Raw genomic sequence first — 22,654 nt, 5'->3', positions numbered from 1 at the left:
CCCCCCCCAATCGTGAAAAACAGGTACTCAAATCCTTGCAGGGGAGTATTTACAGCAGCGCTACTTAAAGTAGCCAAAAGGTGGAAACAACCCAAATATCCATCAACAGATGAACAGATAAAGTGCGGTGCATATATATGTAATGGAATATCATCAGATCACAAAAAAGGAGTGAAGTACTGGTACATGCTGTGACTGGATGAACTTTAAAAATCTCGTGCTAAGGGAAAGAAGCCAGACATAAAGGTCACACATCCTATGATTCGAATCATATGAAATATCCAGATTAGGGGGACTCCTGTGTACCTCAGCTGGTTAGACATCTGCCTTCAGCTCTGGTCATGATCTCAGGGTCCTGGGATCCAGCCCCTTAACCCGGTTTCCTGCTCAGCGACGAGCCTGCTTCTCCCTATCTACTGCTACTCCCCCTGCTTGTGTGCGCTCTCTCTGTCAAATAAAATCTAAATAAAATAAAATAAAATAAAATCCAGATTAGGTAAATCCACAGAAGCAGAAAGTAGATGGGTGGTTGCCAGGTACTAGGGTAGGTGAGGGGAATGGGTACTGCGGTTAATGAGCACAGGGTTTTATTTTAGAGTGATGAAATGTTTAGGAATTAAATATGGTGGTTGCCCAACATTGTGAATGCATTAAATGGCACTGGATTGTTCATGTAAAAGTGGTTAGTTTTATGTTATGTGAATTTCACCTCAATTTTCAAAACAAAACAACCAACCTCATAGAGGAATGCTCAAAACAGCATTATTCATAATAGCCCCAAAGTGGAAACTACACAAATGTCCGCAACTGATGAAAGGATAAATAAAATTTGGTCTATCCATACAACGAAATATTCAGCAACAAAAAGGATAAACCTTGAAATATTCTGCTACATGAAAGTCACAAAAGACCACATAGTATATAATTCCATTTACATTTAATGGCCAATTTACAGAATAGGGGAATCCATGGAAACAGATTAGTAGTTGCCTAGTATTGAGAGGTTAGAGAGAGATGGAGAGATGGAGAGTGGCTGCTGATGAGTACCAGTAAAGGGGCAGATGATGACTTTTGGGGTGATGAAAATGTTCTAATGGAGCAACAGTCGAATTCTTCAGATATCAAAAGCACTGAATTGTACACTTTCAATAATTGAATTGTACATTATGTGAATTATATCTCAATAAAGCTGGTCCTTAAAAAATACTGTCATCTTTGTATGGCGGTACCTCTCGTGCATATGCGACAGTCTTGGTTCATTACCCTGAGACATTGGCGAAGTGTCCCAGCTGACGTAAGGCACAGCTCCATGATATGACAAGGACACTGAGTGAAGATAACCCCTAAAAACTTCCAATCAAACTAAAAAAGGCACAAATAATCTTGCTAGAAGGCTGAGTTATACACACTCAGAGAAAGAAAGCAAAATACTGTATAGTATTACAGAGCGTTGAGGTAGTTGGTATCTGTGAGAACCAGTGGAGCATGGTGTGTATTGTGGTGACAATCCAGTGGGGACAATCCAGGGCAGAGTCCTCAGCTCTGGAAGCCCTAACTTTTTTGGTTGCCAGTGAAGTTTTTTTTTTTTTTAAATTTATTTATTCATGAGAGACATAGAGAGGCAGAGACACAGGCAGAGGGAGAAGCAGGCTCCCTGCGGGCAACCCGATATAGGACTCGATCCCAGGACCCCAGGGTCACTCCCTGAACTGAAGGCAGACGCTCAACCACTAAGTCGCCCAGGCATCCCTACTCAAGTTACTTCTTTTTTTTTTTTAATAATTTTTTAAAATTTATTTATGATGGTCACACACAGAGAGAGAGAGAGGCAGAGACACAGGCAGAGGGAGAAGCAGGCTTCATGCACCGGGAGCCCGACATGGGATACGATCCCGGGTCTCCAGGATCGCGCCCTGGGCCAAAGGCAGGCGCCAAACGGCTGCGCCACCCAGGGATCCCTCAAGTTACTTCTTGAAGGAAACTTTTCCTGACCTGCAGGTTGAGTCAGCTTCTCACGTTATATGTTCTCATAGCAAACATCATAGCATCTATCACATACTGTTGATACCCATTTATTTGGGTAATGGCTTTGCTAATGTCTGGCCTGCTCCATTACAATATAATCTCTGTGAGGTTGGGAACCTGTCTGTTTTGTTCATTACTGTGTTCCCAGCCCCTAGAATTGTGCCTGGCAAATATTGTGCTGTAAATATTAATAATTGTGCTGTAAATATCAATGTATTGTTGCATAAAAGTACACCTGGCTCAAGCTAACCAGACTCACAATAGATCGACCCCCCCCCCCCAAAAAAATGGTGATACCAATTCATCTATAAATGAACTGAAATGGCAAAGGGCAACAGAATGTCTATTTTGGCCGGTCCATCTCTCCTTCCTTTTCTTTAAGAAAATATAAGTGGGGATCCCTGGGTGGCGCAGCGGTTTGGCGCCTGCCTTTGGCCCAGGGCGCGATCCTGGAGACCCGGGATCGAATCCCACATCAGGCTCCCGGTGCATGGAGCCTGCTTCTCCCTCCGCCTGTGTCTCTGCCTCTCTCTCTCTCTCTGTGACTATCATAAATAAATAAAAAATTAAAAAAAAAAAGAAAATATAAGTGGAAAAAAGAAAATCTAGTCAAGGAATCTTGAAATCAGGCAAGGGAATTAACTGCATGTACTTCATGTCTAGTACCATCCAGCACGAAGAGCACAGTGCATTCGTCTTCAGTGTGAAAGAGGCCAGTCTATCTCTCCTTCAAAAAGAATCCTATAGAGGCACCTGGGTGGCTCAGCAGGTAAAGCATCCGACTCTTGATTTTGGCTCAGGCTCATGATCTCAGGGTCATGAGATCCAGCCTTGCATTGGGGTCTGAGCTCCGTAGGAAGTCTGCTTGATATCCTCTTCCTCTCCCTCTGTTCTGCCAACTCTCTCTCTCTCTCTCTCTCTCTCTCTCAAATAAATAAATCTTAAAAAAAAAAGAAAGAAAGAAAGAAAAAAGAATTGTGGAAGAGTCGTAATCCTGGATCAGGACTCCCCTGAAAATTATTGGAGAACCTCTCTGGCTTTTATTTATTCATTTACATTTTACTGAGCATCCTCCTTTAGTTCACGTGGAAATTTCTTTCTTGAGAACTGCTTCGAATACAATCAGTCAGATCCCATGTTGATGACTATCCACATTTCTTTCCCACCTTTTGTGGTTACACCCGTTCACCAAGATTAAAATTCAGACATTTGGAAGAACTCTCCAGCGACCCTTCTGTAGATTTTCAGTGACTTTGGATGCTGCCCTGTCAACCCATCTCATTAAGTATTTTCTCCTTTCTTTCTCAGAGGGTACTCGTTTGGAGGGCACCCATGTTCTGCTGAAAAAAGTTTGCCAGGTGAGCTTATATCTACTCCGGTAGACTTTCTAAACCTTCTATTTTGAAATAATTTTAGAGGGATCCCTGGGTGGCTCAGTGGTTTGGCACCTGCCTTTGGCCCAAGGCGCAATCCTGGAGTCCCGGGATGGAGTCCCGTGTTGGGCTCCCGGCGTGGGGCCTGCTTCTTCCTCCTCCTGTGTGTGTCTCTGCCAATCTCTCTGTGTCTATCATAAATAAATAAATCTTTAAAAAAGGAAATAATTTTAGATATGCAGAAGAATTGCAACGGTAGTATGAAGAGAACTTTAAGGAACACCAGCGAAGTTTTGAATGGGAGCCAATGGTGTGGTGGAGGTAGCTTGTATATCTTTTTTTAAAAAAGATTTTATTTATTTACTCATGAGACACACACACACACACACACACACACACACAGAGGCAGAGAGGCAGAGGGAGAAGCAGGCTCCATGCAGGGAGCCCGATGTGGGACTCGATCCCGGGTCTCCAGGATCATACCCTGAGCTGAAGGCAGCGCCAAACCACTGAGCCACCCGGGCTGCCCAAATAAAATCTTTAAAACAAAAAGGAGGAGGTGGGGGAGGTACAAAGGGTGCAATTCTGCTCAAAACATACTCTATGTCTCTGCCTCTCTGTGTGTGTCTCGCATGAATAAATCAATAAAGTTAAAAAAAAAAAAAAGAACCAGTTGTGCATATCTCTTCCTTTTTTTTTTTTTGCATATCTCTTCCTAACTGCACGTTCAATACTGTCTTACTGGTAGCTTGGAACTGGTTGTGACGGGAATATTTATACCATGGAAACTGACAGATGCTGTTGGCTGAAACAGGTGCCCGTCTATCCAGAGCTGGTTGTTAAACATGGAGCAGCACAGCATGGAGGGGCAGGGAAGGTGGTTCTGATGTATACAGAGTCGTGTTAGATCCAGATAGTTCAAGGTGGTTTGAGAGGTGGGTTGAAGAAGGGCTGGACCCCTCGGTCCGACCCTAGGAAGCTGTCATGTGGTTCAGATAGCAAGCAACGAGGGTTTGGTCCAGGAGTCCTCAATGAAAGCAGCATTTTAGTAACTGGACCTTTAAAAAATGGGTGGAATATGGGGGGAAAGGTAGAAACAAGAATCAAAGGTATTCCAGAAAATGGGAGCCATGAGGAGGGCAAAGGCATGGAGGAACATGTGCAGAGTGAAGACAGAAAGAGAATCATGTTGGGTCACCTGGGTTGAGCATCTGCCTTCAGCTCAGGGTGTGACCCCTGGGATGGAGTCCCACATTAGGCTCCCTGCATGGAGCCTGCTTCTTTCTCTGCCTGTGTCTCTGCCTCTCTCTCTCTCTGATGAATAAATAAATGAAACCTTAAAAAAAAAAAAAACAAGAGGGGCAGCGATGTGGCTCAGTTGGTTAAGCATCTACCTTTGGCTCAGGTCATGATCCTGGGGTCCTGGGATCGAGTCCCACGTTGGGCTCACAGCTTAGTGGGGAGTCTGCTTCTCTCTCTCCCTCTGTGACCTCCCTTGCTCTCACTCTCTCTCAAATAAATAAATAAATAAATAAATAAATAAATAAAAAGAATCTTAAAAAAAAGAAAAAGAATCCTGTCAATGGTTTGGGATGGAGGCCAGAGATTGCAAACAACAGGTGGGGGCTGGGAGGAAGGGAGGCCTGGACCAGACCAGAGTCTCGAATGTGTGCAAAGGAGCAGGGTCTTCCATCTGTAGGGGATGACAAGGCAATGCCAACCACTGCTGTCACTGTGCTCTAGGGAGCTCAAGCAGCCACTGTGGCCGACAATCCAGGTGAACAGGCTGCACACAGAGAACCTCCAGAGCATGAAGTCATCCCGTATGGTCCTTATATGTTTGTCCAAACCCAAAGACTGGACCTCACCAAGAGCGAGCTGCGGTGTCAACTATGAATTCCATGCGATGGCAATGCGTCAAGGTAAGTATATGGATAGTAACATGCATCCCACTCTGCTGGGGGATGTTGAGGAACATGGAAGCTCTGCATGTGTGGGGGCAGGAGGTACATGGGAAATAGCTGCCAATACCTTCTGCCCAGTTCTGCTGTGAATCTCAAACTGCTCTCAAAAATCAAGATATTAAAAAGATAAAAAGAAATCAAGATATTATACTTGGAGGGGAAATGAGCTGGACTGGAGGCAGCAGACCCATAGAGCCTGTCACGGTAGTTCAAGGGAGCAAGAATGAAGACCTGGATCAAGACACTGGTAGTGAGGCAGAGAGGAAACAGTGAACATCAGGGACATACTGGACCTAATAGATGGAACTCAGTGGTCAACCCAATGAATATGTGCTCAGAGTGTTGAGTCAAAGGTGCCTTCAGTGTGGGGGGCTGGGGAACAATTATCAATCCAGCCATTCCTGAGGTGCCTGGGTGGCTCAGGTCATGACCTCAGAGTCCTGGGATCGAACCCCGGGTCGGGCTCCCTGCTCAGTGGGGAGTCTGCTTCTCCCTCTCCCTCTGCCCCTCCCCTCTGCCCATGTGCTCTCTCTCTCTCTCTTCCTCTCTCAAGTAAATAAAATAAAATCTTAAAAAAAAAAGATTCTGGGATTCTGAGATTCTGGGAAGCCAGCTCAGAGTTTAATGGGGTGTGCACTTTAGTTTCAATCCGAGACTTGGCCTGGGAAGATGGGTAGGACTGGGATTGAGGACAGACCAGTGTGTCTGGAAGGGGCTCCAGGTGTGTCAAGAGGAATAGCTTTACCTGATGGAAAATATTCCGTCAAATTTTCTTCATTATTGAAAATAGCAGTCTTTTGTAAAAAAAAAAAAAAAATTTGGAAAATAAGAAACAAATGGACCATCAACCCAATACCCACAGGCCATGGCTATTAATGTTTTACCACATTTTCCTACAAACTTTTTGCCAGGCCTTTTAAAAGATGCATCTGAGATCAATTGGGAACAGATTCTGTGTCGCATGTGAAGGTAAATTGAGTTGATGGATAGAAGGAATCCCCAGATAGAAAGAAAACAGGCTGGATGCCTGGGGGGCTCAGTTAAGCGTCTGCCTTAAGCTCAGGTATTGATCTTGGGGGTCCTGGGATGGAGCCCCACGTCGGGCTCCCTGCTCGGCAGGGGGTCTGCTTGTCATTCTCCCTCTGCCCTTCCCCCCAACCCTGTGCTCATGTTCTCTTTCTCTTCAAATAAATAAATTCTTTTTTTTTTAAAAAGATTTTATTTATTCATGAGAGACACAGAGAGAGAGAGAGAGAGAGACAGAGGGAGAAGCAGGTTCCCAGGATTACCACCTGAGCTGAAGGCAGATGCTCAACCACTGAGCCACACAGGCATCTCAATAAATAGAATCAAAAGAAAGAAAAGGGGAAGGAAGAAAGGAAGGAAGGAAGGAAGAAAAAGAAAGAAAGATGGATGTATAGCCACGCTGTCTCCTAGAACTCTCTGTGGGGACAGAAATGGCCCATGTCTGTGTTAAAACCTCATCCACTAGCTACGTGTGGACTTTGTATTTTATATTTTATTTCATCTTAACTTTCTTTCAAGAAAAAAAAAGAAAGAAAGAAAGAAAGAAAGAAAGAAAGAAGAAGAAAGAGAAAGAAGAAAGAAAGAAAGAAAGAAAGAAAGAAAGAAAGAAAGAAAGAAAGAAAGAAAGAAAGAAGAAAGAAAGAAAGAGAAAGAAAGAAAGAAAACAGGCAAGGGTTAGAGTCGAGGTGGGGGTTCCCTGACCGGTACAAATATTTCACAGTAAGAATTTATTCCAGTCAGGGCAGGCAGGGACTATTTTATTCTTCTTCCACCCTCAAGGATTTGCATAAGAGTCAACACTCCAAAGGAACCTGAGAATGGGCAAAAGGGTAACCTTTGGGCCAGGGGGTCTGGGACCTTCTCTCACAGCACCCAGAGCTGCTGGAGTCATGGCAGAAACTTTAAATTCCCTTACTCCTCCATTCATTCAGTGAATACCTACTGAGTCTCTTAAGTACCAGTTACTCAGAGACTCGAGACTCGGGGGTGGTGAGCTTAACGGTGCAGTCCCTTCTCCGCAGTTGGGAGGTGGAGGTTACCAGATAATCAAACAAATATACAATATCAGTCTGAGTGCTCAGGCCAGTACCTGTCCAGCCCTTGGAAGTGACGGGTTTATGAATGGTAGTGGGTTCGAAAGTAGGAGCAGCTCCTGAGAAAATGCCTGGGCAATCTTTGTGATTTTGACCTTGTGTCTCTGGAATCTAAGAAAAAGAGGGAGGACAAAAAAAAAAAAAAAATTAAAAGGGAAGACGTATGGAAGAATGAGCTAGGTGTGGGTCTGGGCCTGGAGGGAAAGCCCTACCCCAAGGCTCTCCTCCTCTGGCGTTCCCACAGCCCTTGCTGAACTTGGGTGTTAGAAAAAGAAGTCCTCAAGTTTCCTAGAACTGGGCCATGGGTGTGGGAAGCAGGGCTGGGGACAGAGTACGGACCCTGCTCACAGAGAAAGGAAGCTCAGGGAGCTGGTGTTCCCAGACATCATTCATTTGCTCCTTCATTGCTCTCTGCTGGGCCCTGCGGCCAGGGCTGGATGGGGAGGGAGCCCAGCAATCCCAGACCAGAGTGACAGGCCCTGGGAGAGGGACTGAGTGAGCACCTAGGTCAGGCCAAACCCAGCCCAGACGCCTGGCAGGTCTTTGGGCAAAGGGAGACATGGGAGCTGAGAACTCTGAAGCAGGACTGGCCCTCAACAGGATGAGGGAGGGTCTGGGAGTTCTGTGCACAGGAGATAAAGAAACGGTAGCTGGGTATCCACCCTTCTGGGCTGCTCCAGACCCTTGAAAATAATATCTCGAGATGGAAGAGGTGAGGTGAGGAGCAGATGACATCCATGCTCAGAGAAGAAAGATCCCAAGGGCAGACGGGAATGCTGGCCGCCTCGGGGGTCCCAAGCCTGTTCACCTGTCCCTGATCCCAATTCCCATCCCATTCCTATCAGTCTTCTTGTCACCTGGCCTGAGCAGGGATCTGGCTCTACCTCCTTATGGGGCATCTTCTCTGCTTCCCCGCTCTGGGCTCACCCCTACCTAGCACTTGTCGCACAGACCATGTGGCTGTGTCCCCCACCAGACTGTGACAGCAGGGTCTTTCATAGCGTCCATCATAGAGCTGGCTCTGCATGTTTTCAGAAGGAATGAATGGGGGTAGGGGAGGGCACCAAAGCAGGAGGAACTGCCGGGTGCTCAGAGGGAATCTAGAAGGAAGAGTGTCGTGAAGCAGTGAGAGGGAATTTGAAGCCACAGGTTAAAGGATGCACTGTAGGCATGTTCTGGCCACCTTGTCCTGACGGCCCAGGAAACAGGCCCCAGACCTGTGAGCCCTCCTCCCTCCCCTGCGGCCTCCTCCATTCTGCAGGATGCACAGTCCTGCTTAGAATACCAGAATCTGGGGTGCCCAGGGGGCTCAGTCAGTTGGGCGTCTGCCTTCAGCTCAGGGTGTGATCCCAGGGTCCTGGGATCATGTCCCACATCGGGCTCCTTGCAGGGAGGTTGCTTCTTCCTCTGCCTATGTCTCTGCCTCTCTCTCTCTGTCTCTCATGAAAAAATAAACAAAACCTTAAAAAAAAAAGATTTGAGAGAGAGTATCAGCAGAAGAGGCAGAAGGAGAGAGAAGACTCCATGCTGAATGTAGAGCCCTACGTGAAGCTCGATCTTAGGACTCAGAGATAATGACCTGAGCCCGAACCAAGAGTCATATGCTCAACAAACTTCACCACCCAGGCACCCCTACCTGAAATCTTTTTAGAAGAAGACTTGCAGGGCAGCCCCGGTGGCCCAACGGTTAGCACCACCTTCAGCCCAGGGTGTGATCCTGGAGATCGGGGATCGAGTCCCACGTCGGGCTCCCAGCATGGAGCCTGCTTCTCCCTCTGCCCGTGTCTCTGCTTCTCTCTCTCTCTCTCTCTCTCTCTCTCTCTCTCTCTCTCTCTGTCACAAATAAATAAATAAAATCTTAAAAAAAAAAAAAAAGAGAAGACTTGCAGAATTGCCAACAAGCACTGCAATCATCATTATAGCTCCTGGTGCCCTTGTGCTCCTTCCTCTCTGGCCAGAGGAACGGACCCAATAAATGTCCATGAAATTAATTCAAAGTAGGAATCCCTGGGCCTGGAGGGCGGATATCGTATTATGGAAGTTGGGAGCTCAAGAGGTGGACGTGTAGCCACGCTGTCTCCTAGAACTCTCTGTGGGGACAGAAATGCCCCATGTCTGTGTTAAAACCTCATCCACTAGCTACGTGTGGACTTTGTATTTTATTTCATCTTAACTGAACTTCAGTTGCCATAGGTAGCTGGTGGCTGCTATGTTGAGCCATTCAGACCCGAGTCAGGATGAGTGCTTGGGGCTCGGATGGGTGGGGAGGGGTTCAGATGCAAGGGCTCGATCTGGATCTTAGGTCTTGAGAACTCATTCAATCTTGGGTCTTTGAATTTTACCAAACGAACCATTAATGGGAAGTCACTGAAGAGTTTCAAGCAGGATGTAAGTTCCAGAGGCCCCTGGGGGGCTCATTTAAGCATCTGCCTTCAGCTCAGTTCATGATCCCAGGGTCCTGGGATCAAGTTCTGCACGGGGCTCCCTGCTCAGCGGGGAGGCTGCTTCTCCCTGTACCCCTCCCTACTACTTGTGCACGCGCTCTCTCTCTCTCAAGTAAATAAATAAAATCTTTAAAAAAAAAAAGAATAGAACGTTTCATTCACTCGATCATAAATTTGCTTAGTTTATTTGTTGACCTCTCTCCCCATGTCTATCCCTTCCCTTCTGTAGGCAATCCTGCTACTGTAAATCTTTTTGTCTTTATATATTCTAACAAGACATAATTTGTTGTTTGTGGGACTGTGTCTCTTTTTTTTTAAGATTTTATTTATTTATTCATGAGAGACACACACAGAGGAGCCTGATGCAGGACTCGATCCCGGGTCCCCAGGATCACGCCCTGGGTTGAAGGCAGGTGCTCAACCGCTGAGCCTCCCAGGTGTCCCTTTTTTTCTTTTTTCTTCTTTCTTTCTTTCTTTTCTTTTTTTTTTTTAAAGAAGGACTGTGTCTTTTTAAGTGAGATTGATATTTCATTTGGTTTCTTATTCTTTTTACTTAATTGCTGTGTTGTTAGGTTCCATCTATGCTGCCACAGAGTGTTGAACCTGTTTCCCTTTCTCCTTCTTCTTCTTCTTCTTCTTCTTCTCCTTCTCCTTTTTCTCCTTCTTCTTCTTCTTTTGAAATTTGAAACAGAGAGAGAGTGCAAGCAGAGGGGAAGGGCAGAGAGAGAAGCAGGCTCCCTGCTGAGCAGGGAGCCCAATGTGGGGCTCAATCCTAGTACTGAGATCATGACCTGAGCTGAGGGCAGATGCTCAACTGACAGCCCCCCAGGAGCCCTGAGCCAGTCACTGCTAACTGCTGCATGATACTCTAGGTGAATGCCTACCACAATTTACCTGGCACACCCCCAGCAATGGGTGCCCAGCTTGCCTAACTTCTCACTTCTTCATTCCCATGCACACCCCCTTGCAGACCTGTAAAAGAATCTCTCTGGGTCATGTGTCCAGTGGATAAACTGCTGGCCATGGAGAAGGTGTATACTGAAGGTGCCTCAGAGGGGCACCTGGGTGGCTCAGTCGATTGAGCCTCTGACTGAAACTCCAAATCTCTTGGTTTCAGCTCAGGTCCTCATCTCAGGGTCATGAGATTGAGACCCAGGTGAGAGAATCTCTATTTGAGATTCTCTCTCTCTTTCTCAAATAAATAAATACATCTTTGAAGGTGCCTAGGCATTGCCAGGAAAAAAAATATGCATTTCAGAAAGATGTCTCTGTCTGCCTTCATTACTTCCTTTACAAATATTCACTGTTCAGCTCCTAGATGTTGGCTACAGTTTTTTTTTTTTTTTAAAGAGCACTGCTTTATTTATTTATTTTTGATAGTCACAGAGAGAGAGAGAGAGGCAGAGACACAGGCAGAGGGAGAAGCAGGCTCCATGCACCGGGAGCCTGATGTGGGATTCGATCCCGGGTCTCCAGGATTGCGCCCTGGGCCAAAGGCAGGCGCCAAACCGCTGTGCCACCCAGGGATCCCCGGCTACAGTTTTAAGAACTGAGAAGAGAGTGGTAAACAAGACAGATAAGATCTCAAACTTACACAGCACAAGAAACTACAAACAAGAAAATATCAGGTATGGGGATCCCTGGGTGGCTCAGCAGTTTGGTGCCTGCCTTTGGTCCAGGCATGATCCTGGAGTCCTGGGATCGAGTCCCACGTTGGGCTCCCTGCATGGAGCCTGCTTCTGTCTCTGCCTCTCTGTGTGTGTCTATCATGAGTAAATAAATAAAATCTTTAAAAAAAAAAGAAAAAGAAAATATCAGGTATGGATAAATACTGTCCTGGAAATCAAGCAGGATGGGAGGACAGAATGTCCCCAAGGCTATTTTGCTGGCGAAGTGCTTTGTGCAAAGTGGACTCCAGGGGGCAGTCCCAAGGGCGGGTGAGGAAAGCAAGAAGGCAGAGGCTTCAGAAGTGAATGCAGGTGAGAGCCTCCCATGGTGTGAACCCCATGGGGACAGTAAGGCTCATACGTCTGTGTCCGGATATAGGGGAGCCATTTGCCAAGATAGGGGGCCCGGGGGGTTCCCAGCTGGCAGCTGGCTATCACGGGTCTGGAGCTCAAGTGATCTGGGCTGGGCACAGACTGGGGGGAGTCCTCTGAGATTGGGCTGGCCATTGGCCCCCTAGGACTGCCGGAACAAAGTGCCACAAACTATATGCTTAAGAAGACAGAAATCGGGGCACCTGGGTGGCTCAGTGATTGGGTGTCTGTCTGCCTTCAGCTCAGGTCGTGACCCCGGGGTCCTGGGATCAAGTCCCACATTGGGCTCCCTGCAGGGAGCCTGCTTCTCCCTCTGCCTGTGTCTCTGCCTTTCTCTGTGTGTCTCTCACAGATAAATAAAATCTAAAAAAAAAAAAAAAAAAAAAAAAAAGACAGAAATTGATGCTTACAGTTGTGTAGGAGGGAAGTCTGAAATCCAGATGTTGGCAGGACAATCCTTTCTGCTAAGCCTTGGAGAGAGCTGGCCTCTTCCAGCTGATGGCCGCAGGTGCTCCTCGACTTGCAGCTCCTGATGCTTGGGGCTCTGCCTGTCATCGCCGGGCCCTCTACCTTCGTGTCTGCCTCTATGGTGGCTGTTTCCAGTTGTGCCAGATTAGGGGCCACCCTAGTGATGTCATCTGAACTTGATTACATCTGCAAAGACCCTATTTCCGAATATGGTCCCATTCACAGATGTGGAGGTTAGGACTTCAACATGTGCTCCTAAGGGGACACAAAATTCGACCCATCACAGGGTCGTATATGAAGCCATGAGAGTGGGTGGGCTCTCCAAAGGAGAGGTCACAGAGTCAGAAGACAAGAACAGCTAGGGACTCTGGCCTTTAGGAAGGCTGAGGAGTCCAGGAAGAAATCCGAGAACGAAATGGTCTCCAGGTACACCTGCCACATAGGCCAAGGTGGAGGAGGAAAAGGAAACAGGGTGTCCATTGCACTAGGTGGTCTGGCAGGTGTCTGTGTGTTTCCACAATACTAGGCCAAGGGAAGAAGCAGGGCTTGGGTAATGCCGACAGGCTCTCAAGAAATGTGACTTAGAAGGAAAAGCATGACATATGGAAAGAACTAGAAGGATTGAAAAAGAATGGTCCCAGCACAGTGGAAGGAAGGAGGGTGGTGACTGATTTGCCCTGGAGTTGGGCTACTCTGCTTGTGGGGCCCCCCTGAGTGCATTCCGCAGCTGTGTGGTCTTGGCCTGGTTGACTCCACCACACCTCAGTCTCCTTGTCTGAAGAATGGGGCCAACTCCAGGACCCACCTCTCAGGGCTGCAGTAAAGAATTCATGATTGAGGGTGCCTAAAATGCTTAGCACAGCGTGTGGCACATAGTTAAGCACTAAATAAATATTAACTCTTGTTACCATCTGGTTAAAAAAAAAACCCACAACCACCACCACCCACAAGACAAGGAGGAGGTTTCGAGGAGGTGGTAAGTAATATCAGAGGCAGCAGATGGGACACGGAGGCAGAGGGTAGAGGAAAGGTCAAGGATTTGGCAGTGCCTGCAGAGCTTGGAAAGCTGGAACAGCCACTCAAGGGCCATCAGGAGATGAGGTGAAGGCTGTAGGTCCGCGGACTCTTGGCAGCAGCTGAGAAGACAGAGCAGGTGCTGGAGGAGAGAAGATGTAAACTCTGGTTTGGGCCATGAGGAGAAGGTGTGTGTGTCGGGGGGCGAGGTAGAGGTCATTTGGAGTATCTTAAATCTCAAGGGTCTCCATTTGGGTGATACCACACAGTGTCACCTTTGTGGTGCCACACCTGGGTGACCAGGGGGCCTCCTGCAAGTGAGTGATGGGCCCCAGAGAACCATCCTGTGTGGGCACTGGCTCAGGGAGCAGTGGTGGGAGGGAGGCGAATGAGGAGTTTACAGGCGGGTTCCTCCAGGGTCAGAAGCCTGCGTGGAGAGGGGGGTGACCAGCTAGAGTGAGTGGGCTCTGAGTCTGCTAGGAGGTGGGAGGGGCTGGGCACACTAGCTTCAGAGTCCTCAGGAGCAGGTGGCCGCCCAAACTAGGAATAGAATGACCTGGTGGCAGGAGAAGACAGTCCAGAAAGGACTGAGGCTGGTGGAAGAGGATGAGCCACAAAAGGAGAGGCCTGAGGGCATGGTGGGAGCCACAGCAGGAACACTTGTCCCGACTGAGTAGAAAGAGAAGCAGATGCCAGGCAATGACTGCCCCCATCAGCAAGGGCTCGTGGACCACTGCTGAAGACAGCTGGGGGGCGGACACCAGATCTGGGGTGGTGGGGTACAAAAGACACAAGAGGAAGTAGACACCACCCTAAAGACTGCTTTCAGGAAGTCTGGTGTTTCTTTGATAGAGCTGCAAAGGACAACATTTAAGGAGGGAGGGCTTTTGCTTTAATGTATTAATTTTTAAAACAGGGAGCATGGGGTGCCTGGGGGGCTCAGCGGTTGAGCATCTGCCTTTGGCTCAAGGGTGTGACCCTGGGGTCCTGGCATCGAGTCCCACATCAGGCTCCCCGCAGGGAGCCTGCTTCTCCCTCTACTTGTGTCCCCCTCTCTCTCTGTGTCTCTCAAGAATAAATAAATCAAATCTTAAAAATAAATAAGTAAAACGGTGAGCAAGTCCAGCAAGACGGTGAACTTAGGTGGACAGGAGCTAACGGGGAGGCAGTGACAGAGGAAATAGTCTTTTGGCTAGAATGGCCAGGAGCCCTTGCTAGTTCTAGCCCTGAAACATATTTAAATCACTGGGAAATCACACCTGCAAACCCTCCAACTGAACAGGCACATTGACTGCTTGTCGCTGGGGCATCTGATAATTCCTGTCCGTGGATATAGACAGCACGTCACTGTTTCCTGCCTCTGCGCTGTCGCAGGGCGCTTGTCCCTCATTGCCCCACGACGGGCAGGGAGGTCCTCTTGACATCTTTTTACCCCTATCATAGACAGGGCTCACCCTTCCTGGGGACTTCCTCTCATCTCACAGTTCGGTTAACCAGTCCGCGCCCTCTGCACCTCCTGCGTGCTCCCTCTGCCGCCCGGTCCCCTCGCCGTGGCTCCCGCTTGCCTCGCCCGGCCCTGCCCTCCCGCTTCTGCACTCCTCGGGCTCCTGGCTGGACACAGGTGCATGGGTCCTTAGCCCAAGGGAGGGGTGGTCCTCTCTGCGTCCATCCCGGCCTTGCCTTGCGACTTAGTCGTTTTCTTACCTATCCCCTGCCTTTTGTGTCCGCGCTGCCCAAGGCGCTGGGACAGAGGACAGTGGCCTCGGGAAGGGCCGCAGGGCTGGGGCGGGCGGGGGAGCAGGTGGCGACACCGCGGGGGACTGGGGGGGGGTGGTGGAGCCGGTGCCTCCGGGCGCGGCCGGCAGAGGGCGCGCGGGCACCGGGATTGGCCGCGGCAGCCGAGGAAGAGCGGCCCCCGGGACCGGGGCGCGTGCGGGCACAAGGCCTGCTGGCGCGCAGAGGCCCGGCTAAAAATACGCGCGCGCCGTCCAGGTCGCGGGGCCGAAGAGGGGGCGACCCTCGGAAGGAGCGACCTCTGCAGCCCGGAGGGAGAATGCAGCTTTGGGCGAGCCCGCGGGGCTCCCGAGGCACCTGGGGAGAGCCTCTCCCAGGCCTCAGTCTTCCCGTCTGCAGGATGGGGGCCATGTATTTCTCCAAAAAACAGTGAGTGGCCGCTGCGGGCGTCAGGCGCGCCGCCGACAAGTTCTTACAGCCGTGCGGTTCGGCGTCACGGGGCCAAGGCGGTGCGGGGGGAGAATAAACGGGCAGGTGCAGGAGGCGCTCAGATGTTCAAGCACGGAAAGAGAAGAATAAAGGATGATGTGCCAGAGAGGAGGCCGCCCGGAGAAGCACAGAGGCGCGTTCCAGGGGGAGGACAGTGCCCCTGCAAAGGCCCAGAGGCCGCAGAGCCTGGCCGCTTGGGGGAAAAGATGGAAGGTGGAGGGAACGGCCCGGGAGCCGGACGGGGCGACCGGCACCCAGAAACCGTCGGGGTCCGCGGGGATGTTGGGGTGCCTGGAAGGGGTCGAGGGGAGCTCTGTTTGACCGCGGTGTCGGCCGCACGGATCAACGGAGTCGTGCATTTTGCTCCGTGGATTCTACCTCTGATGCAAAAGGGAGCACAGCTACGAGCTGGGCAGTCATCCTTGTGCGGCGCGGGCGGGTACGCGGCTGGGGCGTGCGGGTACCCCGGGGACAGGCGGCGTGCGGGCACCCGCCGTCTGGAGGGCGAGGGCAGAGAGGAACGGGGCCGACCGCAGCCGGAGCCGAGACGGTCGGCCCTAGCCCCCTCCTGGGTCGTCAGGGGCAACCCTGGAGCTGCGCCCCCCGCCCCGCCCTGCGCGCAGCAGCCAGGTGGCGGTTGGGGCGCGACCAGCCCGTTTGATTTCCCGCGGCCGGTGGAGAGGGGGGGAGGGGGAGGGGCGAAGGGCCGCCGGCCAATGGGCTGTGCCGGACGCTGTCACGTGACAGCCGAGGGGCGGGGCCCAGGTGTACTTACGGGGCGGTGAGCCGGGGGCCTTGGCCTCCGCGCGAAGTCCGGGAGGCGTGGCCGGTGTGCGCGCCGGGGGAGCTGCTCCTCTCCAATTGGCCCGTGGCCGGGAGGCGGGGCCTGCGCGCGCCGCGGCTGCGGGTTGCTATTGGCCTCGGCCGGAGGCCGGCTGGCGGCGTGCGGGCGAGGCTCGGGGCGCGAGGACCGAGCCGGGCGGCGGGTTCGCGAGCCGGGGGGAGGGGCCGGGGCGGTGGCGGTGGCGGTGGCGGCGGCGGAGGAGGCGGAGGCGGCGGCGGGGGCCGGTACCGGACCCGGCGGGATGAGCGAGGCGGAGGCGGCAGCGGTGGCGACAGCGGCCCCCGCGGCGACGGTGCCCGCGACGGCGGCAGGGGTGGTAGCGGTGGTGGTGCCGGTGCCCGCGGGGGAGCCACAGAAAGCAGGCAGCGGGGCGGGCGGCGGCGGGGTCGGAGCCGCCTCGGGCCCCGCTGCTGGGACCCCCTCGGCGCTGGGTCCCCGCACCCCTGGCAACCCGGCGACGGCAGCCTCGGGGACCCCCGCGCCCCCGGCCCGGAGTCAGGCGGACAAGCCGGTGCTGGGTGAGGGGAGGGCGCGTGCCAGAGCGGCTCTACGGGGTCGACGGGCTGGGGGAGGGGCGTCGTGGAGCCCACGCGATGCAGGAAGCCGCCAGAGGCTGGCCTGGCGCCCGAGGCTCAAAGGACTAGCTGGGCCAGGGGGCGGCTGACCAGAGTGGGTTCCCCTGGTGGGCAATCCTGCCGTGCCTTCCCGACTGGTGCCCTGGGCACGCCCCCTGCGGCGGGAGGCTCGGTCTAGTCCCAGCCGAATCCCAGCCTGGGAAGCAGGTGCACTGGGAACCCTTTCTTTGGGAGGGCAGGAACCGGTGGGCCGGGTGAGTACCTGGTTCTAGGTGAAGGGCTGGGCTTTGTAGCTCAGGAGAAATGTGACTTAGAGTTGGAAAGGTCTCGAAAGCCTGAGCCCCCTCTGTGTGGGCGCCTCCGTTTGGTGGACCTGAGATCAGAATGCCTTAAAGCTAGCCACTGGGTGAAACCCGGTGGCTTGAAGTTAAGCTTAATAGGTAAAGGGAGGTAGATTCCATTTGGAGTGTTTCCAAACTGAGCCCAACCCCATCTCTTCCCCCCACCTTACTGCCCCCACTGCATCTCTGCCTGGCAGCAATCCAAGTCCTGGGCACTGTCAAATGGTTCAACGTCCGGAATGGTTACGGATTCATCAACAGGTATCTTAGAAACCCAGGGAGGGAGTGGCAGGGGTGTCTTCCAATCTGGCCCGTGGGACTGGACACCTTCCCCACCTCCTCTCTACCCCTGCTGAGGCACATGGTTGCAATGTCCAGCTGATGCTGATTCAAAGTATTTAACCGCCGCACAAATGGGGGCAAGATGAGCCTCCTCCACATCTCTGAGGGCAGCAGAGAGTTAATGATCTAGGAACTTGGCAAACCTGGCTCGGAGCCGCCTGGCTTGCCTGTCTCACCTTGTGGTTTAGTTTGCTTCACCTTTGGGGCAGAATGTACCTGCTGTCTGCGCCTCAGGGCTCTGGGCTGGAATCCTCCCTCATTTCCTGTTTGGGGCGGCTGGAGGAGCACTCCCCTGACTCATCTCCCTTAGAGGGCTGCTGGCTTATTTGAATCCCCCCACCTGACAGGGCTGTGGGCTGGTGAGGGGGGTGGCTGTTGGGGAAGGAAGCCAGCCCTGCCGCCCTACCGGTTCCCTTCAGCTGGGCAGCCCCAATCCCCCCACCCCCATCACTACTGGGAGGGGCTGTAGTGGCAGATTCTGAGCAGAGCCAGGGCTCCCCCAGTGGGCCCTTCCCCATGCCGCCGGCCTGGCCCAGCCCTCCTGGGAGGCCCTGGTTCCCTCTTAGCAGCCTGACCTTTGTGCAGCTCCAAGTGCTTTAAAGCTGGAACATTTGATCTAGGGAAGGATCCCTCTCTAATTCTGGAAGCTGAGGGCTCCTGGGACATTCTGAAGGAAAACCTTCCCATCCCCCCACCCCTGCCATGGGGTGCTGGGATCAAGTGGGGTAACGAGCAAGTCATGATAGAGAATGGCCCAATACTCTTTCTCACCCTCAGTCTCTCGGTTTGTTGAGCGCGGGGCCTGCCCCTGGGGCTCACCTCCGGGCTGAGGGTGAGAAGCAAGTCCTGGCGGAGTTCCGAGCAGGATCGTGCCAACTTGTCCCATTCTCAGACTTGTTCTGCACCCCTATCCAGGCTGCTCTTTATCCCCCTTTCCTGACTGCAGAAGGGAAGGGCTGAAGAGGGATTTTGCAGCCATGGTGGGGGGTGGGACAGAGGGGTGTCGGCCTGGAACGGTTAGACTGAGCACTGCCAGGCTCTAAGGTGCCCCAGGGGCAGAAGGGCGAGTCCTCAGCAGGTGCAGAACTTCCCCGACTTCTTCAAGGTGACTTTGCCTGTCCTCCACCCTTAGGGAGCTCAGGGCTTTCGCTGAGGTTTTTGGTATACTTCTCACCAGTCTCTGGCTCTTGTCACTCTGGGCCCCGTCTACCCCCAAGGAGTCAGGGGAGGCTGGTGAGGGTGGGCCTGCTGCTTTTAGGGCCGGGCTGGGAGGCCTCACCAAGAGCACCCCGTAATCAGCCCCCTGTTCTGCAGGAATGACACCAAGGAGGATGTCTTTGTTCACCAGGTAAGAGCTAGGTTGGTTTGGGGAGGGTGTGGAGGGAACCCACCCTCTCTCTGAAGGTCTTTGCTGTAATCCTTAGCAGCACACAGCGGTTTCCTGCTCTTCCCCCTCACGACAGCATGGCCAGGAGAAATGGCTTCCCCTCCCCCTCCATCCTGTATTCCCCACCATTGGCCCCACTTGTGTCAGGTTGTGTCTGTGAGGAATGAACTTGTTGCCCTCTGGCCGTGGCATGCTCACTACCTACACTGGGACCTGGTAACACAAGGATGAGTCCTAGGCAGCATGCGGAGGGAGCCGACACAGGCTAGAGATACTTGGGTGCGGTGTCCCCAGCGGCAGCAGCATCACCTGTCGTGCAAACTCTCAGGCCCCACCCCAGACCTGCTGGCTCAGGCCAACTTGGGGCGGAGCCCAGCAATCTGTTCTAACGAGCTCTCCAGGTGATGCTGATGCAGGCCCCGGGGTGAGAACCACCACTCTGGTGGCAGAAGCTCTGAGGTAAGCAGCATGGTGCGTTTTGCCGGCTTTGCAACTTAAGACTGTCTCTGCCTTTTGTTTCGCTGAGTTCCTGTCTCTGGTCTCCCTCTTCAGAGCCTCTGAGGGGTAAAGGGAGGAGGGAGTGTGTTCTGGGGACCGGGCTCGGGGCACCAATGCTGGGAGGTGCCTCCTGGGTCTTGGCTTATCCCCTACTAAACTTGGCCCGCCTCCACCCTCACCCTCGGGCTGGGCCGCAGGGATCGTCGCTGGTGAACCGAATGGAGCAGGGTGGCGGACCCAGCAGGGGTGAGGGAGGCTCCGGGCTCCCTGCCCTCACCTTTCTCCTCGCCTTTCCTCTGCCAGACGGCCATTAAGAGGAACAATCCCAGGAAGTTCCTGCGCAGCGTCGGAGATGGGGAGACGGTGGAGTTTGATGTCGTGGAGGGAGAGAAGGTTCGGGCTGCCGGAGATAGCCCCCCCCCAGAACCCCCTTCCTTGGGCCAGTCAGCCCAGGCCATGGGAGGACAGCACTGCCTTCCCCACCCTGGTGTCCTAAGGACTGAGTCCCTCTGGTCACTTGATGACGTTTGGGTTTCTTTGTCATGCACCAAGCACTCCCAGTCTGTTCTCCACGTGCCATGTCCCCTAAGGGTCCTGAGTCCACAAGGGTCCAGTGGCAGCAGCTACCCTCCTGGAAAGTCCCCTGGAGGAGGCCAGGAGACAGCAGCTGAGGAGGAACTGAATGGGGGCCTTGGTTGGAAGAAGGGGAAGCAGGTTTGGGGAGGTGTGTGTGGCTGAGTGGGCACTCACAGTCCTCCCCACCTACTTTCTCCCCAGGGTGCAGAAGCTGCCAATGTAACTGGGCCTGGGGGCGTGCCAGTGAAGGGCAGCCGCTATGCCCCCAATCGTCGCAGGTTCCGCCGATTCATCCCCCGGCCCCGTCCAGCTGCCCCGCCACCCATGGTGGCAGAGGCTCCATCAGGTGGGACAGAACCAGGCAGCGAGGGGGAGCGAGCTGAGGACTCTGGGCAGAGGCCCAGGCGGCGGCGCCCACCTCCCTTCTTCTACCGCCGGCGCTTTGTGCGAGGCCCTCGGCCCCTCAACCAGCAGCAGCCTATAGAGGTGGGAGTCCTGGGGCGCAGAAGCTGCTAGCACACCTGGGGAGGGAGGGGGCATCCGTGAGGACAGAGACCTCTGGGGCTCCCGAAGAAGGGGAGGAGGGTCAGGATGGGTCCCCGAGGCTGGGATCCTTGGCGACGGGTGTTGCCCCAGCTCCCCCAGGTCTCGTGTGTTCCTAGGGCACCGACGGGGTAGAGCCCAAAGAGACCGCTCCATTGGAAGGAGACCAACAGCAAGTAGATGAGCGGGTCCCCCCTTCCAGGTTCCGGCCTAGGTACCGAAGGTGAGACCCCCTTTCTGGGCCCAGCTTCCCCTTGCCTTCCAGGACTGGTCCCAGTGGGAGGGGGCATAGCAAGTCTTGGTGGCAGTGGCAGGGGCCTGGGCAGCTCAGTGGTGGCTGCTTAGGTGCCCAGGGAGACGGAGAGCAGGCCAGGCCCCCTCTGCCCGGGAAGCCCTGGGAGGGAGATGGAACACACGGGCTCCCTGCCCCCTCCAGGGTCCCCCACTTGTCTCCCAGGCCTTTCCGCCCCAGGCCACCCCAACAGCCTACCACGGAAGGTGGGGATGGTGAGACCAAGCCCAGCCAAGGCCCCACTGATGGTTCCCGGCCTGAGCCCCAGCGCCCACGAAACCGTCCGTACTTCCAACGGCGGCGGCAGCAGCAGCAGCCCCCTGGACCCAGGCAGTCCACAGCCCCAGAGGTGAGGGCCTGGGCTGCTAGGACTGGGGAGTAGGAGTAAAGGCCCTGCCTGTTCCCCACACATACACACCAGTGAGCCAGGTGGCCCGGTCCACCACATCTAGCAGGCGCCCCCCCACCCCCAGACACCCCTCTCGCTCTCCCTGGAGTCACGGCCCCAGTTGTGAATGTGAACTAGGGAGGAATGGGAGGAAAAAGGTGGGAGAACACTGAAGTTGGGGGGTGTCAAGAACGAGAGGGTCTCAGGTGACTGCCCCCCTTCTCTCCAGACCTTGGCCCCCATCAACAGTGGGGACCCCCCCCGCACCATACTGGAGTGACTCCAACATGAAGGACCCCCAGAGCTACCATCTGGTGAGTTGCTGTGCCTGGGGCGGGCTCAGCAGAGGGGGGCCCTGGGGTGCAGGGAGGGGTCACAGGCTGGGAGCCTGGGGCACACAGGGGCCGGGGTCCTCCAGTCACATTAGTCCATGTCCTTCTCTCTCTCAGGTTATCTGCCAGTTTTTCCAGCTGCCCTCTACCCGACCCAGCACCCCCTCCCCCTTCCCAGAATTCATGACATCAGAACACCGGTTTTCCCCTTTTCCTTGAGACTCAGGAGGGCCGAAGCAACAGCCTTTTGCTTTTTCTCTCTCCCCTACCAAGGGGTGAAGGAAGGGATCCATCCTATTGTTCAGAGGCACCAGCTCCCTCCCCTAAATCAGGCTGAGAAGGAACCAGCCAGCTCTTACCTCCTCCTGGTTGTTTTCTTTCCCATCCCAGTTTATTTTTTGTCTCCTCCCCCCCCCAACCCCAGCCCCTACCTCTGAAGCCATTTTATGAACTGTCATGTGCCACCTGAGCCTCCAGTAAAAACAAAAAACAGGCTTTCCCCGTGGTCTTGGTCTCTGCCTCTTCTCTGTGGAGAATTGTGGGTAACTCCCTGCTGAAGGGGGTGGCAGAGGATGGGGCGCAGTGGTGGGGGGCAGGAGGCAGGGCCAGGGTGTCTCTAGGTCTGCAGCTCTGGGCTGTGAGATTCACTTCTCCCAGCTGAAACCTGGGGCTGACCTTTCCTCTGCAGAAGGAGGGTTCTGGAACGTGCCCAGGGCAGCTTCTGCCACTTGGGGCTAAACTTACTGAGCATTTACTGTTTTAACAAAAGCAATGATCAGGGGCACCCAGCTGGTCAGTTGGTGGAACACGCGACTCTTGATCTTGGGGTCGACTCTCAATCTTAGGGTCATGTGTTCAGGCCCCAC

General features: G+C 53.3%; 1 protein-coding gene across 3 annotated transcripts; it reads left to right on the top strand.

Moving 5' to 3' along the window:
* Positions 1-16,657: 16,657 nt before the first annotated feature.
* On the top strand, positions 16,658-22,560 carry YBX2 (Y-box binding protein 2). Of its 3 annotated transcripts, none has more exons than XM_041772042.1 (9): positions 16,658-17,032; positions 17,628-17,691; positions 19,087-19,120; positions 19,961-20,050; positions 20,435-20,719; positions 20,896-20,999; positions 21,249-21,417; positions 21,686-21,770; positions 21,906-22,560. In XM_041772042.1, the coding sequence occupies exons 1-8, from the start codon at positions 16,756-16,758 to the stop codon at positions 21,734-21,736; spliced, it is 1,074 nt and encodes a 357-aa protein (XP_041627976.1). In that variant the 5' UTR covers positions 16,658-16,755; the 3' UTR covers positions 21,737-21,770; positions 21,906-22,560. The 3 variants fall into 3 exon arrangements, with proteins under 3 accessions (XP_041627976.1, XP_041627975.1, XP_041627974.1); XM_041772041.1 differs by having other exon boundaries at positions 21,234-21,417; XM_041772040.1 differs by having other exon boundaries at positions 21,213-21,417.
* Positions 22,561-22,654: the final 94 nt, after the last annotated feature.

The sequence above is a fragment of the Vulpes lagopus genome, chromosome 10 (assembly GCF_018345385.1).
Source record: "Vulpes lagopus strain Blue_001 chromosome 10, ASM1834538v1, whole genome shotgun sequence".
NCBI classification, from domain to species: Eukaryota; Metazoa; Chordata; class Mammalia; order Carnivora; family Canidae; genus Vulpes; species Vulpes lagopus.
The sequence above is the reverse complement of the archived record's forward strand: the minus strand, read 5'-3'. Positions and strand labels throughout refer to the sequence as shown.

Excerpts from the sequence above, each read along its gene's own strand:
- YBX2 (XM_041772040.1), top strand. The coding sequence starts at position 16,756 with ATGAGCGAGGCGGAGGCGGCAGCGGTGGCGACAGCGGCCCCCGCGGCG. Across the intron at positions 19,121-19,960 it reads AGGATGTCTTTGTTCACCAG|ACGGCCATTAAGAGGAACAA; the intron begins GTAAGAGCTAGG and ends TTCCTCTGCCAG. Across the intron at positions 21,418-21,685 it reads GGCAGTCCACAGCCCCAGAG|ACCTTGGCCCCCATCAACAG; the intron begins GTGAGGGCCTGG and ends CCTTCTCTCCAG.